The sequence below is a fragment of the Diabrotica undecimpunctata genome, chromosome 2, assembly GCF_040954645.1.
Source record: "Diabrotica undecimpunctata isolate CICGRU chromosome 2, icDiaUnde3, whole genome shotgun sequence".
Taxonomy (NCBI): Eukaryota; Metazoa; Arthropoda; class Insecta; order Coleoptera; family Chrysomelidae; genus Diabrotica; species Diabrotica undecimpunctata.
The window spans coordinates 892,236-911,288 of NC_092804.1; the positions used below are offsets into that span (position 1 = coordinate 892,236).

Sequence of the window (19,053 nt, forward strand, 5' to 3'; positions counted from 1 at the left end):
TACTTTTAAGATTGGCTATTTTACTTAATAAATAAAAAACTGTTAACTACTATAACGCCATGGACGGACTCCCAAGAAAGTATTACAAGGATAAAATAGTTACTTTTCTACTAAACCTAAGAATTTATTATGATTTAGTCTATTTATGGGATTTTCGAGTATAATAAATAAATTTGGAAGAAGACCTATGGGAAAATAAGGACCCCTAGAGACTAGCGCTAGGACTAGAAATCGGAAGGCGATGTATGAACCGAGAGCCTAGTCATTCATTTGTTTGAAATGCATTTGTTATTTGTGTCATTAGTTATTTGTGGTGAAGTACCTTTAATTCTGCGGATCTTGTTCCATACTTCACATAAAGGGATATCATAGAGTATTGCGTACATGTAGTGTGTCCAGGACTTTAATACGTTTAATAATTTTGATTATGTATTTCGCCTTAGTTTTCTTATGTGTGCTAATTTTTTAATACGTTAAATGCATATTTGCTCAGTTTCAGTGCTTTTTAGCATTCTTCTTTCCAACATGGAGGAATTTGTTTACGGTTCGACTTGCTTGACTTACCTATAGTCTCTTATGCAGCTTTTATCATCACTATAGTGAATTTCTAATCTGCATTTTCAATTCTCCACTTTTCTAGAACGAACCTTTCAATATTTTTAAACTATAATTATATAGTTTTTCATTGCTATAGGCCAGTGATCACTATCATAAGTATGATGTAGTAATTTCCAGTTTAAATTTGGAGCTGGCGAGACTTCACATATAGAGAGAATTTGCAATGCAGTTATTTAATTGTTGGAATAATTCAAGATATCAGTTTAGAAGTTACATGACAAAATATTTGAAAACCTCATTTCACGCATACATATACTACTACGTGTATTTCATGTTGCCTGCCACTTGGCTCCACACTAAACAGTTTTGCATTCTTCTTAGGACGTGTATATTGTACTGCCTACATCTTGACGTTAATTGTGAGTAAAGAAAAAACATAATAATGTTGGAAGATTTTTATTGAGCCAAATTATATTTATAAAACTACATTTTCATTTAAATTTTACTCGTACGTTTCTACTATTAATATAGATATCTACTGATTAAAATTTTTAAATTTTCAATAACATTTCACGATAAAATTTTGTATTGAATTAACTATGACATAGTTTTGATATTATTGTATTTATTTTTACCGAGAATATTATGGATTATAATATGGCGTGCACCAACAGTAAGTAAACTTGTTAATATTTTTTATTTCTAATAGATGTAGACAAAAAAGTATTATAGAAAAATTTTTTTGTTAATATTTTTAACAAATTTGGAATGAAATAGGTAAGTATTATGCCGGAATGACTGTTGTAGTTTGATTTCTATACGAGAAGTAAAGTTACTGATAGGGTGGTCAATATTTTGAAAACAGTTTTCTTGACATTGACATATGACATGTCAAATAAGGGTTCAGGATGAAGAATAGTCATAAAAAACGGTATCACATAAAAGGGAAACTAAAGCCACAGAATAAATAACAACCAGAATGGCCCCAAGCTACGACAGAACTGTAATTTAAATTTTTAGAGATTTATAATTTAGTACATTTGAAATAATTTAATCTATTCTTCAACTAAAAGTGCGAATAAAATAATGCATAAGTATTATGTCTATAATTGCCATAAATAAATTAAACATGGTTAATTTTTCTATGCACACAAGATAAAATGTCCCTGAACGGCACTGGTTTAAACTAAAACATGGCTGATTCCGTCTGCACGAACGAGATGCGCATACTTATTTTTTAAAGCAGATTGGGCATTCTGATTGTTTATTATTTTGTGCTAAAGCTATATTTTAAGTATTTAAAGCAACATTTTCAATCTTATAGTCCGAACGTATCAAAAAATCTCAATATTAGCAAGTTTCTTTATATATTATGTACAGGGAGTCCAAAAAATATTTTTCACAGTCAAATTTAACGTAGGCAAAAATTTAATAGGAAAAAAATGTGGACACAATTTTCAGTTTCAAAATTATGTTATGTGTATCTAAATATATTTCAAGTGTTTGTAGCTTAAATTTTATTAGATATTTAGAGATAAATATAAACAGTCGTGTATCTTAAAAATAAAATTTTGATTATTAAGTCATTAAGATAGGTAAGATATGTAGCTTAAGACAGTCCTTTAGTATATTTTAACTAAAATTGTTTTAACTCTCATTTAATACCCGTTCTAAATGCTACGTTCTAAAAGCGGAGGCAAAAGAGATATAATAAAATGATACTGATGATATAGTACTTACAGGCGTATTATTTTTTTAATAATCCATAATATTCCGACCTTTCTTACAAAAATAAAAATCTTTTACAACATTTAAATAGTAAATAAATATTAAAAACGTTCAGATGCCATCACATCACACTACCCTCGATATATATACACCTTAATTATTATAGTTTCAAATTACAAAACTAAGTTAATAAAATATTAGGACGTTTCTCTTGATAGACTAGGACCTGCTCTTTCCGTATCTCGATAAAGTTCCAAGGGAATCGTTCGAATAAGTGTCCACCTAAACTTTTATCTCTTTATAACCACTATGAGCTGATACAAGATGTTAACATTTGTTCTCTCAATTCTACAAATAGTATTCCGCTGGATAAGTTGCTGTCGATATTCCCCGCTTCTAATGAGCAAATAATTTGTTTTGAGCAAATAAATTACAGCCAATTCGAAGGAATAATTGAATTTACCTAAAATTTTACATTTACTTTGTAAAATACTTCAAAGTTTTTAATTTCATTATTTATTGTTGCTGAAGTGTTTCTTTTTCTTCATAACAAATAATCAACCTAATAAGAGATATACCGAGATATGAACTTATAGTCATGGGATAATTCAATGGTAAAATAGGTAACGGAAAAAAGGGCAACATATTGGTCCTTATGGATTAGGAGAGAGAAATCAACGAGGAGAACCAATGAGTATCTTTGCAGCTGAACATGACTTAATCGTGCTAAACACATTTTACAAACTACCACCTAGATGCCTGTATATGTGGAAATCATCTAGAGGCAACTGAGAAGACGTTATTATAAGAAACCAAATAGACTATATACTCGTTAACAAAAGATATAGAAATAGCTTCAACAGTGTTAAAACCTACCCAGAAGCTGATATTCAATGTGACAACAATCCTTTAGTGGGCGTGTATGGAACTAAGTTAACGAAAACAAGCTGAAAAACTGTAAAAAAAACGTGACATGAGAAAACTGAAATGTAGTGGGGTAAAAGAAATAGTCATCAAAACAATCAATAGAAACTTCAAATAAATCGATAATACAACAGAAAGCACAGAAGAGAAGATAGAATCCCTTAATAAAACGATAGACGACATTAAAGACAGTTTTATGAAGAACGAAGAAGGTAAGAATAAGATATGGATGACGACAGAGATTCTGCAGCTGATGGAAGAAAGAGGGAAAAACAAGAACAATAACTCTATGTATAAAACATTATAACGAGATATACAGATAAAGATCAGAGAAGCCAAACAGAAATAACTGGAGAAAAAATGCCAAGAAATCGAAATTCTACAAAGTAAATACGACGACTTCAACGTGCATAAAAAGGTAAGAGAAATTACAGGCAAATGTAAAAACTGAGGAGTAAGTAAACTTGTTAATGACAACGGAGAGGTAATCGTGGACAATGAAAGTATTGATAAAACCTAAAAAAAATACATACGAAATTTATTTTTTGTTGAGATGTAGGACCAGTCCCCAATACCTGGACCAGATGGAGTACTTGTTCAGATACAAGACGTTACCAAAGAAACAGGGAGCGAAAAGGTGGAGAAAATATAGGCTAATAAGTCTAATGAGCCATACACTAAAACTTTTTCTTAAAATTATACATCGCAGAATATACAAGCTATACGAAGAGAGAATACAAGACACACAGTTTGGATTTATGAAAGGCGTAGGTACAAGAGATACACTGTTTAGTCTACAGGTATTATTTCAAAGATGCAGAGATATAACTTGCTATATCTACACCTGCTTTGTGGACTACCAAAAAGCATTTGACAGAGTTCAACACCGAAAAATTATAGATGTTCTAACAAAAGCCCAAATAGATAATAAAGACCGGCGTATAATACAAAATTTATACTTTCACCAATCAGCTACAATAAGAACAAATCTTGGAGATGAACCGACCGAAGCGATCCAGATTCTGGGAGGCATTAGACAAGGATGTATACTTTTACCTATATTATTCAATTTATATTCAGAAGAAATATTTAGTGAAGTCTTGGAAAATTGCGAACATGGAATACTTTTAAATGGAGAACGCCTAAACAACATCTGCTATGCAGATGACACCGTTATTTCTGCAGACAGTTTAAACAGTTTACAGCAACTAATACATAAAATAAATGAAGTAAGTGAAAGATTTGGACTAAAAACAAACATATCAAAAACTAAATTTATGGTCATCAGCAAAAATAAAATTAGTGACGTCCAACTGCTTATCAAGAATACACCAGTGAACCGAGTAAAACAGTAAAAAAATGTAGAATAGAGAAGGTTAAGAGTGCATTCAACAACATAGCCAAACTCTTTAAAAGCCACAACCTTAATCTGGAGATAAAAGTAAGGCTGCTAGGATGTTATATCTTCTCGATATTATACTACGGAGTTAAATCCTGGACACTCACCAATATTCGAAACGAATAGGCACCAAAAGAAGAAGAAAGTATTTCCTTAGGAAGGTTTTCTATTAAAAAAGCAAGAAAATTATTGACACGAGTTATGTTGCATTTTACACCAAGTCTAACCATCTTAAAATTGATCAGTTGCTGATCAAGGTGAACAGCAAGTGAGCTGAACAAGGTGACAATAAAATCTGTTTGGTAATTAATGAGTAATTCATTACAATTTTCAATCATTTACAGATTCATCGTACTTAAAAATATTACTTTTCACAATCATTTCACCACCTTTTTTTCCTGTTTCAGTTTGAAAAAAAAGTGGTTCCCATATAGACAACCCATACCACGATTTCATATATAATTCGCTCAATTGCCTTTAATTATTGTTAAATTTGTTTCAGATATAGGCAACCAATACTACATTTCGTCAATGAAATATAGATTTTATTATTTTTTATGCTTTTTTTAGATGTATATTTAAATATTCATGTTATTTTGGTGTTGCAAATTGTTTTTCAGATGTTTATGTGCATGTTTGATGATACATTTTCATAATCTCGAAAATAATAATAATATTTGCAGTATTTCATTATATTATCATAGTCCTTTAATTCAATCATTATAATAATTCTAAAAATTCGGAACGTTATCGAAGAAGGAAAGAACAGGCAAAACTATAGCTATGCAAACATATTATTTAAAAGAAATCACTTGCTGTACACAATTTGGAATTATTTTCGGGTAAAACTAGTATCTTCTTTGACTAGATTGAAATTTCAACAACAAAATATAAAAATAAAATCTCTTAAATTTGTAAAAGTAACACAAAACAAAAAAACGTAAGGGGGACAATTAAAAAACTATTGTTATGGGAGGAATTACGAATATTGTAGAAACATGATCCTGACAATGCAATCCTTGATATTATAAATGTTTTTCTAAACCATTTCGTCAGGTTTTTCTAATTAGCTCTACTTGACACTACCAACCTTCCTTTTATGATACTATGAACCTCCTTTTCAGTCAAACCTTGGGTTTATTATGCATCAATCTTTTTATCTACGGTTCAATTAAATCAAACCTATCTTCATCACTTTAATGTTATTACTATAACGGAGTATTAGCTGTGAGACTCAAACTTCGATAAGTTATACAGTTAAGAGTAGACGTGATTAGTCTACGTAAGAGTGGATTAGTCTACCCTCCACCACTTTTATAAATGCAACAAGGCTACATTGAGCGCAACATTTATCGGTAGTGTATCGTTAGCTTCAGGAAGACAATTAAATACATGAATATGTCAACAGTCAACTTCAAATGTCGCTTGTCTGACTAGCTTTCTTCTGTTGACACAATCCACTGTGGAAATCACGCGATTTTAATGACGGAGAATTAAAAAAATATTCTAAATGGTAACGTTTTTCTTACAATCTTATATTAATTAGTGTATGGCAAGTGTTTCGTCTTTTAAGTTACATAAAACTGAACTTTTTAACTAGTTAAATGCATTGACTTAGAGCTAAACTTGAGCATTCGGCCTATATTATAGCTACACAACTTTTAAAAGCCATATTTATCACTTATGTAACGACAAGAACAAAAATATACGGAGTTCAGAAAAGCGGTCGGAAGATCTTCACAAATATAAAACTCAATCAAAACAATTAATGATTACAAAAAATAAATAAAAATAAACAAGAGAGAGGTATAAATATATCCAGGATGTGCAAAAATGGTTTCCACAAAATAAACTGCAAATTATGAAACTGATTTTATGCTTCAGATCTTTAAATGCGACTTTTTGAGATGCTTAAATCATCTGTTGTGTTTTACAGTTATATTTTGTTGCAAGAATCCTTGCACACCCTGTATTGTACTGTAAAAACTGTCATACATTTGTTTATTTTGCCAAAGTATCTATTTTTTAGATGATTTAACACCCAATAATGCATTTTCAATATCTTAAAACTGAATGTTTTACTACAACTACAAAAATTATAGAGGAACACCATATCGACAAAAATTAAAAACTAAGACAAAAGGAAAAAAATTCCACAGATTGAACAATTATAGAAATTGTTGTATTTAACAATTATAGAAAGAAACTGTCAACTGTCACTTCTTGACAAATGACAACTGCCAACTATGTCACTTCGTTGAAAAAAGCAATGCATTAATTGTAAATTGATTGACAAAATGATAGTACCTAATGGAAAAGAGTGTCTTTAGATCGAAGATTCTTTGAGTTATTTAATTAGTCTGGTAAATATTAACCACAATATTTAATAAAAATCGTAGAGGCAACAATACTTGAAAACTAAGACAAAACGAAGAGAAAAATTCACTTTTACCGAGACTGTTAGAAAATAGAACTAAATATGCACTGACAGAGAGCAATTGTCAACTGTCACTGGTCTTCTACCAACTGTCATATATCACTTCAGTGATATATGACATGGACCAAAACAGCCGAAAATGTCATGGAATGTTTGTATATGTTTAAATATCATTTTTAATAAAATAATTATATAATGTTGACCTAGATTTTCTAGATTAATTAAATAAACTCCTACAGTAAAAATCTTCTCTTGACCGTCTTCCTAAACCCGAAAATACTGTCAAATCTTCAAAACCTTAAAAGCTATCAAGTCGAATCAGTAAAGGCTCAAACGACGATAACATCACAACCTTGGATTTCTTTCTAACTTTACCGTTGCCACTCCTAGAGGAGTACTCGGATCAAGGAACCATCACACGACACAAAGACGGGAACATCTCGGCTTGAATGGGACCGTACTCGACCAGTTCACCGTCGACGGTTATGTAGCCCTCTTCAGTCATGTCCGGCTCTATTCGGAACGCGTGTACGGGGATGAGTTCTACGAGGCCGTCGAAGGATTTTGAGGTGGCATGGGCGCCGGTGCTGAGGCCGAGCAGAAACTGGAGGAGTTGGGATCTGGTTGCACCGGCACGAACTATCAGTAACCTAAAAAAAATTATTTTATGTTTACTAAACAGCGCAATATTATTGGAACGTTGTTATTATTGTTAATATAATCTGTATGAGTATTAAAACTTAACTCCAATTATTTTCTGAACATTAAAAATGTAAATTAATTGCTCTTTTATGGAAAACGCTTGAATGGGCCAATTTTTGATATTTTTTCAGCTTTCCACATTTACGTAAACAGTTTTTTATTTATTGTCAACAGTATTAATTAAATTGGAATATATGACATGTCACAATTCAACGATCGCCATTTTTAAAAGGCGCAAAACATACAGACTAACACAAGAGATTTAAGGTATTGTATTACTTGTCATTTGATTCATTTTAAATAAACTTACACGATGACGTCTTAAATAATGACGTCTTTTCGCCATTTTTAATCATTCAAGCTATTAAAATAACAAATACGATGGTCAGTTACCAAATAATTTTGTGATTTATTTTACGGTTTAGAAAATAGTTACGGTGTATCAGATATATGACTCTCACTGTCGTATTAATACAGAACGATAGAAACTGTCACCTGTCAATTGTCAAATGACAACTATCATATGACACTGAAGATGAGGAAAGTGTATGATTTGCGTTGTTTGTAAATTTATTGAGAAAATGGCATTAACTATAGATAAGATTATTAAACAATAAGAAAAACGATTAAAAATTAAAGACAAAAGAAAGAAAAAGTCAAAAGAGTGAAACAGCTTAAGACTTATTACTATAGTTATACAAAAATAATTTAAGTCGTTAATCAATATCGATCATTTGACACAAGTCAAATGAACGAACTCAATTAGAGAATCAATTTTTTTTTGCTCTTTTGCCAATTATTGTCAATCTCTACATAATCGTTATCCCCTCTCCGTTTATTTAACGCATCACATGCTCCAATCGGACCAATAACAACGGAAATATGATGTAATGCCCTTTTGTCAATGCCGTCATGTACGTTTTTTCTGCCCTCCCCTTTCCAGTTATGTATTATGCATCACGATCCGACGAACTATTCTACCCCCACCACAAAACGCTCAAAAAATGCAGAATGAACCAATGCGATTTCTTATGGGATTTTACACGGGAAATACGGCCGTACCAGTGTTGCCTTTTTTTAAATGATTTAAAAACTCGAATGCATTAGCCCACAAAACTAAATGCATAACTCACCCATAATCACATTTCGCGAAAAATAGACATGCGCGAAGATCATGCGCATGCGGTTCAAGACGCGGAAGTCAAAGTGCGCTCAAGTGCCTTATTATCTACTAGTAAAAGGCCTAGTACCTTGCCGAACGTACGCTCACCCGCTTCGCGCATGTATTATTTCGCGAAATGTGATTATGGGTGAGTCGTGCAGTCAATTTTGGAGGCTAATGCGTTCAATTTTTTAAATCATTCAGTACCAGGTTCATTATGCTAATTCTTGATCGTTTTGTAGTAAGGGTCGAATAGTTAAAAGGAAAAAGGATAGCGAACATATTGAGACTGAAAAAACATACATGGCGGCATTGCCAAAAAGGGCATTACATCATATATCCGTTGTTATAGGTCCGATTGGAGCGTGTGATGAGTTAAATGAAAGGGGAGGGGATAAATATTATATTAAAATAGAAAAAACAAACATGGCGACTACCAAAAGGACACTTAGGCAATTAAAATGAATTTGGTAGCATCCTGTAATTTTGCTAGTAAGTTGTTTCTGAAGTAAGAAAAATACCACTTAACCACTAACCTAAAAAATTAATTGCATCTCGATTTGAACCATCAAGCTGCACAGTACGTCTTTAGAGAGAGCGAAAGAGGGACCGACCGACAGCATTTTGTACATACAATGAGCTCAAAACTTGAATATTCAAGAAGCGGTAATAGCGAGTAAAGTAGACTAAAGCAATATGGGTACAACAAAAGTTAATACTAATGTATGGTATTATAAGCAAATAAAAACAAGATACTGAAACCAGGCACGGATAATTATCAGGGAATTGTTAAATATGGAGGTGGGAACCAACTATTAGAACAGTTCCAAAATCCCAACACTTGTAGTATTTCAGAGCGCACAGTGTTATAAAAATTGCAAGTAACATAACATTGCAAATGTAATTTTACACATTAGTACATGTTACAAGTTAACAATGGGCCAAACCACTACATAGAATCTTTCTATAAAATTCGTTTGAATGTAGTTTTTCATGATGGCGCATGAACCAAACATAGGCGTTGCTTTTAATCTTTAAAAGTTGTAATACTTTCAATAAATAATTATTACGTGTTGAGAAATATTGAGTTATTATGCAATATGCACACAAATCAAATCCGGAATAGAAAGAAATCAAATATTTTAATAAAGAAATAAAAATATATGTGATGGGTCTAAAATTCTCGACCGACAGTGAGAGATTGGCACACAATCCAACTAGAAACATGGAAGTAATACTTACCATATCTTGCCATCGTTTAAAGTAGCATCTGGAGCGAACAGGCAGTCTTCCCCGAGATGGCTTTGATATGAAGCGTGGACCATGACGAACCGGCCCGATATACACTCCCACTTCGTCGGGAGAGGTGCTAATACTGCTGGTATTTGGGAAGCAGGGCCGTACATTCGTGGTCTTTCGGCGGGATTCGGCGACGCACCCACTGCGCCGGCGCTGTCTGCCGTCGATTGATAGGAGCTGCCGGTGGCGGAGAAGTAAGCGCTTCGTCGAGAGTTTGCGCTGTACCATGAGTCCACTCGCGGTCGACCTAAAGCGCGAAATAAAAATATAAGCTATACCATATTCGCCTAACAGAAAAGTAGAATAAACAAACTAGGGACGCGTGATATATTCATTCCAAGTATCTAGAGATGCTGAAGAGGTATCTACTTGTTACAAAAACACTTATACTGTAACTGATTATATACAAAAGCGTATCAAAAGTAACAAGTAGAAACTCACAAGTAACGACAATCTACACCTCTAAACAAAGACGCATAATTTGCAGTTTTAACAGATATGGATTCAGTAATCCTTACGAATCATATTTATGTCTGTTGAATTATATAAATATAATTTTTACTTTTAATAGCTCTATATATATGTGTTGGTATATTTATAGTGTTGGTTTATAATTATAGTGTTATTTAAATAAACTTAGAACTGTGAACATTTTTAAGGTGTTTGCTGTTTTCTCTCAACTGAAGTAAGTAAATTTAATATTATTTTGACTGTATTATAATAATTATTATGATGATAGAAGGGTTGCAAGTGTGAGTCTATAATTGAACAAATATATTAAAAAGGTCAATACTCACAATCTAATATTTACTTTCAAAGTTTTACAGAAGCGATCGGTTTCGAGGCTTACAATATTTGCCTCATCCTCAGGCCCAGCAAAGAGTTTGTTTTGTTAAAAAACAATAATATAGATATCGCCAATAAGGTTTTCCGCTTACATCCAGGGTACTGTCTGTCTTCATCTTTTCCTTTTGACACTATCATTGTAGTGAGGTGATATGTTGATCATTATATATGTATGTAAATAAAAGGTCTTACAAAATAAAGACCTTTTGGTCTTAACCTTGTAAGAGCCTGTGACAAAAACAACAAAAAACAAAAAAAGGACATCCTACTGCATAATATGTGATTTTCCATCTTCCACAAGTTTTTAAACTATATACAGTCCGGATGTGGATTCATTTCGCATAATGTGTCCAAAGTACTGTAACTTTCGAGATTTGATGGTGGTCAGTACCTCTCGGTTCTTCATCATTCTTCTGAGGACCTCCTCATTGGTGACTCGGTCAGTCCACGGGATTTTAAGTATTCTCCGATATAGCCACATCTCAAATGCTTCCAATTTTCTGCCTATTTGTCGCCTATGCAATACTTTGGGGACGATCTATCGATGGATTCATATATAGTTTTGTCTCCTGAATCAAAATCTGAAAGCGGCATTTTGATATCTCGAACCATCTTCGACATAACCGGCAAGTCAAAAATAGTGATGTCACAATTCTTCTAAATATACATTCGTTTTTGCTGACACAAATAAATGTTAAATCGATATCGAAACGTCGACTTAATAAATTTTATTTATTAATGTTAATGTAATGTTAAATGTATAAGTCTATCTACCCTATAATTATGTATAAGTATTTTCCCGAACTTTTACACAAGAAGAGGTCTCTTTTTATATCATTAATGATAATATTATTTCCAAATATTGGATTTAAAGCGTAAAATGTATAAAAACAACTTTCTATTTTTTGCCTTTTGATTAATACCACAATTAACTAATGATGTGTGAATGACAGTTTACAAAAATATTATTTAAGTATACTTCTTTGAATGATTAATCATTGATTACTATTATTTTAACAGTAATCCTAAAAATTATAAATTAATTCATTTCAAATTCAGATGGTATAGGCTGCTAGAATCTTAATACAACCCTGTACAATTATATAAACATCGGGTTTCGCGTGTTATGTGGATGCATTTGTTGACCGCTACTTTTCTGTTAAATGAATTTACTTTAGACGGAAATTTGTACAAGAAAAACTGTCGATAACGGATAGAAATGGTACAAGCTAAGAGAGTCTTAAAACCGTCACAAAATTGGACTCCTGTTCATTGTGGAAATATAATTTCACATAAGCATTCTTTATACTCGCGATATTTTAAAATTTGATTATATCGTAACATATTGCTATCCGTCTCGAAGGATCAATGTTTAATTTGGATGCCCTTTAGTAAAAAATATGCAGTCTATTGTATGTTATTATGAAAGCCATAAAGAGGCAATGGATCATATTCTTATTTAATTTATCCTTTTCGCTGACTGTGAAAAGATTGGTGGTACAAAGTATAAGATCCTGAAATCCTTGTTGATCCAGCATAGGCGTAAAGGCTTTGCTAATACCCTGGGGCAACTAGAAAGTTTCTGGAGAATCCAAAGTTCACCCTCGTACGCCGATCTTGAGCTCTATAACTGTAATTCATTAAATTCATCTTTTTCTGTGACCTAATGTAGACGAGACAATAAATAAAGCTAAGAAGATCAAAAATATATGTAGAAAACAATATAGTCAATGTCAAAAACGTTCTACGTATATAATTTACCTGCTTTAGTTTCTAAATTGACCTCACTCGGAAGATCGACGTTGCTGCCTACGATGCTTGAAAATACAAGATTGTTTTGTTGTTCTACTAGAGGAAGTTCAGCCGGTAAGTACCACAATTTTCCTCCGTAACTTCGAAGACCGATAAGCCTCGCCAGGGACCAAATGGTAAACCTGAAATGTTGTACAGATATTAAATATGGAAATAAATAAGTTTTATTGTTAAAATAAGATTATTAATTTAACTAAATGCGTTTAATAATATAGCAAACTACCTTTGATGTACTGGCAACTCGTGACTGACGCTCTCCCATTTTATGGATCAGGGGCAATGAACGCCTATAAAGCGCAATTTTTTGTCACTTTTATAAATCTTTTACGCGGCTTTTTCGTTTTGTTGACAGTTAATTGCTTTTGTTCAGAGCTTCTGACAGTGTCTTGCTACTTTTACAACCATTTTATGAAACATATGATAATTTTAATTTGCGATTTTATCATTTTTTCGTTACATTTGTTCATTTTTCCTTGTTTTCAGGCTTTACGACACTCTATTGTTGTTTTTGGCGCTTTTAAAAACGTTTCATGGCACTTTTGACATTGTATCGTCACTTTTGACGTTCTTTTCTTTCATAGGGTTTCATCACTTTTAGAAACGTATTTTGTTTATTTTGACTATTTTTCGTTACAAAAGACACTTTTAACATTACTCCGCAGTTCTTGCCAGTGTTTCGTTGCTATTATAATCTATTTTGACAATTTTTCGAAGTAATTATTTGGCAGTTTTCCAACGCTATTGAGACTATCGTTGCTTTTGACACTTTTACATAATATACACCGCATTTTTGACAATTTGTCGCCGCTCTTGACGATACTTTAATCGCTTTCCTTCTATATACATATAACATATAGTCACATTTCAGTCTCTTTTGAAAGTGTTTCGTTGCTTTTAGAAGATTTTTCATTAAAAATGGGCGCTTTTCCTTTGCTTTTAACACTATTCCCCCACTTTTCACAATGTTTCATCGCTTTTGACGATCCTTTAGTCGCTTTTCAGTCTCTATCCAAAACTTTTCGTAGTGGACACTTTTCCTTCGCTTTGCACACTATTCGGAGCTGTTGACAGTGTTTCATCGCTTTAACAATTGATTTTGACAATTTTTGGGGCATTTCCTGATGTTTTTGTCTTTTCGACTATTTCCCTCATTTTTGACAATTTTTCGTCGCTTTTGACGATCCTTTAGCAGCTTTTTCGACGCTATCGAACATTTTTCGCTATCAAACACGCCTTTAGAAGATTTTTAACCGGTTTTGGCAATTTTTCGTTGCAATGGACACTTTTCTTTTACTTTGCACACTGTTCGGAGCTTTTGACAGCTTCTTGTCGCTTGTACAATTGATTTTGACGATTTTTTGTCGAAATTCCCGATATTTTTGTCTTTTTCGACTTTTTTGCTCAAATTGGCCATTTTTCGTCGCTTTCGACAATCTTTCAGTAACTTTTACGTCGCTATCCAATACTTTTCACTATCGAACATGCTTTTAGAAATTTTTTTAGCGGTTTCGGCAATTTTTCATTGTGGTTTGCACATTTCCTTCGTTTGTAACACTATTTCGGAGCTGTTGAACGTGTTTCGTCGCATTTACAATTCATTTTAACGATTTTTTTGGACATTTCACGATATTTTTGTCTTTTTCGACTCTTTTCCGCATTTTTTCGTCGCTTTTGAAGATCTATTAGTCACTTTTCCGTCGCTTACCAACACTTTTCGCTCTCTAACACGCTTTTAGAAGGTTTTTAGCGGTTTTGGCAATGTTTCATTGCAATGGCACTTTTCCTGCGCGTTTAAATCTATTTCGCAGCTTTTGACAGTGTTTCCACGTTTCCAACTCACTGACAATTTTTTGAGGCATTTTTATCGTAAGTATACTTGTTGAAAATCATTATCTGCTGTTTCTTTCTGTATCTATTTATTCTATATGAAATTACAAAAGAAGTGCTTTATGCTTTATTTTCAGGAGATGGCAACAACGTAGCTATCAGATGATTGATATATTAGTGCTGTCAGTGAAATGTGACAAATCATAATGATATTAATTCAATTAAAGTAAGCAGTATCGAAAAAAACGGATATAGTGAAAAGGAGTGCTTTAACTATCTAAAAACTGCAATAACAACTGTATTTCGGCGGTATGAAAACCTTAAGCTTGGTCAGACGAGTTTTAGTGATCGAATTTCATGAAGGTCGACCAAAAATATCAAGAACAGCATCGTAAGACGTACGATAAATGATGATAGCATCGATATGTCTTATAGAGAAACAAATAAATCAAATTTATATCAGTTTTTCAACAAAATTTTCTGTTGGCGTTGGATTCTACACAATTTCGGAGGTAAAAAAAAATTTTAATTAAAAATGTTTTAGACTTCGATATCACCTCGTGGCCTTTCTATTTCATCTCATAAATAGTTCAAATATAACGTATGTTTAATTAAAATTATGATTTATTCTCATCAAGTAAAGTAATTAATTTAGAAATGCCTTTTTTGTACCGAAAACTGGACCATTTTATTCAAAGATCGTAAAACTGTAAGCGTTTCAAACGTATAATAGATCTCCGATTCTTCAGACAGTCCCGACGTTTCAGAAAGTGAGAAATCAATTGCTTGGCCAACGATTTCCAACGCAAGATAGCACTCATTGAACTATTTAAAAATTTCCTCGCATGCAAGAGTGTACAGAGTGTGACGATGAATATTTTAAAAAACAATAAACTCTCGAGAATGGCAATTAGGCGTAAAATTACAAAAACGACTTGTTCGCTTCATCATCTCCGAATCAGAACAACACGCTAACTTTTCTATTGTATTTTAATGTTGAACATGTATAGCCTTGGATGTGAATTTCTTAATCAGTGTTTACGATTTGATATATAAGTAATTTATAAACGAAAAACACGAGGTTTCATTAAAAAAACCACACAATGCCATTATTAACAAGACAGTCATTGTTTGGTGAGGTATATACATGGTAAAAATAGTACTTGAGCTCTTTTTAATCATAGTACCGTTTTCGGTTATTTCTTTGACCAGACACTGGCAAAGTACGGCTTTTTGGGCAATAGACCAGTAGCGCACCTAGAATTTGCCTCTGGGGGGGGGGGGTGGTTGGTCACCGAAATTTTTTTATGATGTTACCTCCATTTTTAGTCCTCAACATGTGTGAGTAACAGTGTCGGAATAGGGTCCTGGGGGGGGGGGGGTTAACCCCCAAAATCCCCCCCTGGGTGTGCCAGTGCTATAGACTAAGGCCTGCAATATGATTTTGAGTTACCCCTACAATTACACAGGACAAAATGAATTTTGTAAACATCAAAAATAGAATAACGATTTCGTTCTCATTATGTTCGGAGTACTGTTTATCGCATATAATACTGGCTAAGTTAGTACGTCATCTTTCATAGGCTTAGTGCCGAAGTAGATATCTGTAGATCGGTAGCATAGAGATGTGGACTACAGTGTTTTGCTTGGCTAAATTCGGAGCCAATCGGGCGTTTTGTCTGTTCCAATTTTAGTATGTTCTCAAGGTCAGTGTAGTTTCGACACTTACGTAGTCAGTGTCAATTCTTTTTTTGCTTATTTGGCAGTGTTTTCCGATGTTTTTGATCGTTACAATGACAAGTAAAAAGGGTTAAGTTGATTGGTGGAATATGTGGACTTGAAAATACTTTTTTACATCAATTAAGAATAAACTTGTATGTATCATTCTCAATGAAGCTGTAAGGAACATGACTGGATACTCATTCTCGGAAGCACAGAATATACACAAGGAAGACATGAATCGACAACAATTATCAAGCGAATGACATGACACCACTATATCCTTACGAAAGTCAAAGCAATAACTGGCTGGTGTAAATCATAATAGAAACTGGTATACATAATTCCCTATAACTCCCTCTCAAAATTAAAAAAAATATATACCATTATTTGATATATAATATATTGTGGAAAAACAAGAAACATGTGTGAATGTACTAAAAAAATAATTTGGACTCACCTTTGGCCTCCCAATATCCTAAACTTCTCGCTCTCTATATCGATATCGGACAGCAAGCCCCATCCGACGGACAAGAACGAAAAGACGATCTGAGACGTGGTTTCCACCCTCACCAAATCCATAAACTCGGAATGATTTCGAACTATCGCTAAAGCCGAAGGTAAAACTGGCATGGTCATGTACGGTTCTGAGTAATAGTGTGCTATGCTGCGCGCCAGACCGTTGCCGGAACCTCCCGGTACTATACCGATGGGAATCGACCTCGTCACGTCAGCCCAATCGGATCGTTCGAAGATGCCGTTGAGTACTTCGAAGAAGATTCCATCACCGCCGACCTAAAAATATTAAATAAATCATCAACCGTATCGCCATATTATTTTGAAACTATTTTCTTTTATAATTAATATACACTGTCCAGATATGGAGACTCAGAGAGAAAAGTATGAGATGGAGTGTATGGCGTAACCAACATCATCATCATCATAAGTGGCTCGACAATCCATTGTGGATCTTGGCCTGCTCACAAAGAAGTGGCCACTCCTGTCGATTCCTGGCAACTTCCCTCCATCTTCTGACCCTTAGAATCTTTAGGTCTTTTTCCACATCATCAATCCATCTCCTTCGTGGTCGTCTTCTACTTCTTGTGCCCTCTGGTTTTGACATTGTTAATCTCTTCATGTATTCGTGATCTGACATCCTAGCAATGTGTCCAGCCCATCTAAGTCTCTGCAACGAATTTTATAACATCTGGATCGGTGTGTAACTGATATAGTTCAAAGTTATATCTTCGACGCCATAGCCCATTTTCATTTACGGCCCCAAAAATCTTTTTAAAGGAATTTCTCTCAAAAAGAGGTCTTTCATCATTTTGAGAAAGTCCACATTTCAGCCCCATAAATCAAAACCAGTCTTATTAAGGACTTGTATATATTGAGCTTTACTCTAAGTTTTATATTTTTATTTTTTAAATGTTTCTGGAGACCGTAAACAGTTCTGTTTGCTATTGCTACGCGTCTTTTTATTTCGTCGCTTGTCGTGTTTATTGCGTTTACTAGCGATCCAAGATATATGAATTCTTTGACTTGCTCAAATGTATGGTTGTTAATTTGAATTCTCTGTTGGATATATCGGGGGTTTTTAGAAACCAACATATATTTGGGTTTTTCCTCGTTTACCACAATTGTTTACCTAATTCACTTGCCGACTCCATAAGCCTTGTAAAACACAGGACCATGTCTCTGATACTTCTGCCCACTATAACTATATCGTCAGCGAATGCGAGAATTTGCGTCGATCTATTAAAAATAGTTCCATTCATTCTAATATTTAATTGTCTGATTGCCTTTTCCAAGGCAATATTAAAGAGGAGACACGCCAGCGCGTCTCCCTGTCTTAGACCATTATTATTAATGTCAAAGAACTTTTTTTCTCCTTCTTTTTCTCTAGTTTTCTAGAGTCTAGAGTTTTCTCCTTCAATTCTAACGCATCAGTTTACGTTTTGCATTGTTAGTTGGGTCAACTTAATTAACTTAGGTGGGATCCCAAAGTCTATCATTGCATTATATAATGCAGTTCTTTTCACACTGTCATAGACTGCTTTGAAGTCGATGAAGAGATGGTATCTATGATATATTCTAGTGGCTTTTCTAGAATCTGCCTATGTGCTTGAATTTGATGTGTAACCAACATAATTAGCTTAAATATTAATTTTTATGGGATTACACTACATCTCACTGGATGGCCCACTACAGTGAGCCATCCGACAATCCAAGCAGATGTAAATGCCACCAGAGTCAACAGTGACCGGTAAACGTACTGACTAGAAATAAAGCAGAAGTTGGGCCCTGTCTCAAGAGTCCTGAAATCTCCGCAAAACAAGTTCCTTGAGACTACGTCGGCCAGTACTGAAGGGCACTCCAATCACCGTTTCAGGTCCCACTACAGGCAGAGAGAGGAGCTCCATTTTGCCAGAGCGTCAACCTGTTCGTTCTCTTCCACACCTGTGACATACCTATGACAACATATCAAGTTAAATCTATTGGTCAGCGCAACGTTACCCAGTGTTCTCTTGCACCCAAGAACCAGTTTAGAGTTGATTTGTGGTGCTTCCAGAGCCCTTAGTGCTGCTTGATTGTCAGAACAGATAAAAATGGTCCTTTGTGAGTAAGCCCTATCCATTA

The 19,053-nt window shown here is 33.8% G+C and overlaps 1 protein-coding gene across 1 annotated transcript in view; it reads right to left on the reverse strand.

Moving 5' to 3' along the window:
- Positions 1-1,008: 1,008 nt before the first annotated feature.
- The window catches only part of LOC140434024 (sphingosine kinase 1-like), a 39,669-nt gene continuing 21,624 nt past the window's right edge, over positions 1,009-19,053 (reverse strand). Inside the window, exons 2-5 of the mRNA XM_072522004.1 lie at positions 16,874-17,208; positions 12,817-12,989; positions 10,153-10,456; positions 1,009-7,696 (exon numbers count right to left, since the gene is read on the reverse strand). Coding sequence (XP_072378105.1) covers positions 7,450-7,696; positions 10,153-10,456; positions 12,817-12,989; positions 16,874-17,208 — 1,059 coding nt within the window. The 3' untranslated portion in view covers positions 1,009-7,449. The remainder of the gene's footprint in view (positions 7,697-10,152; positions 10,457-12,816; positions 12,990-16,873; positions 17,209-19,053) is intronic.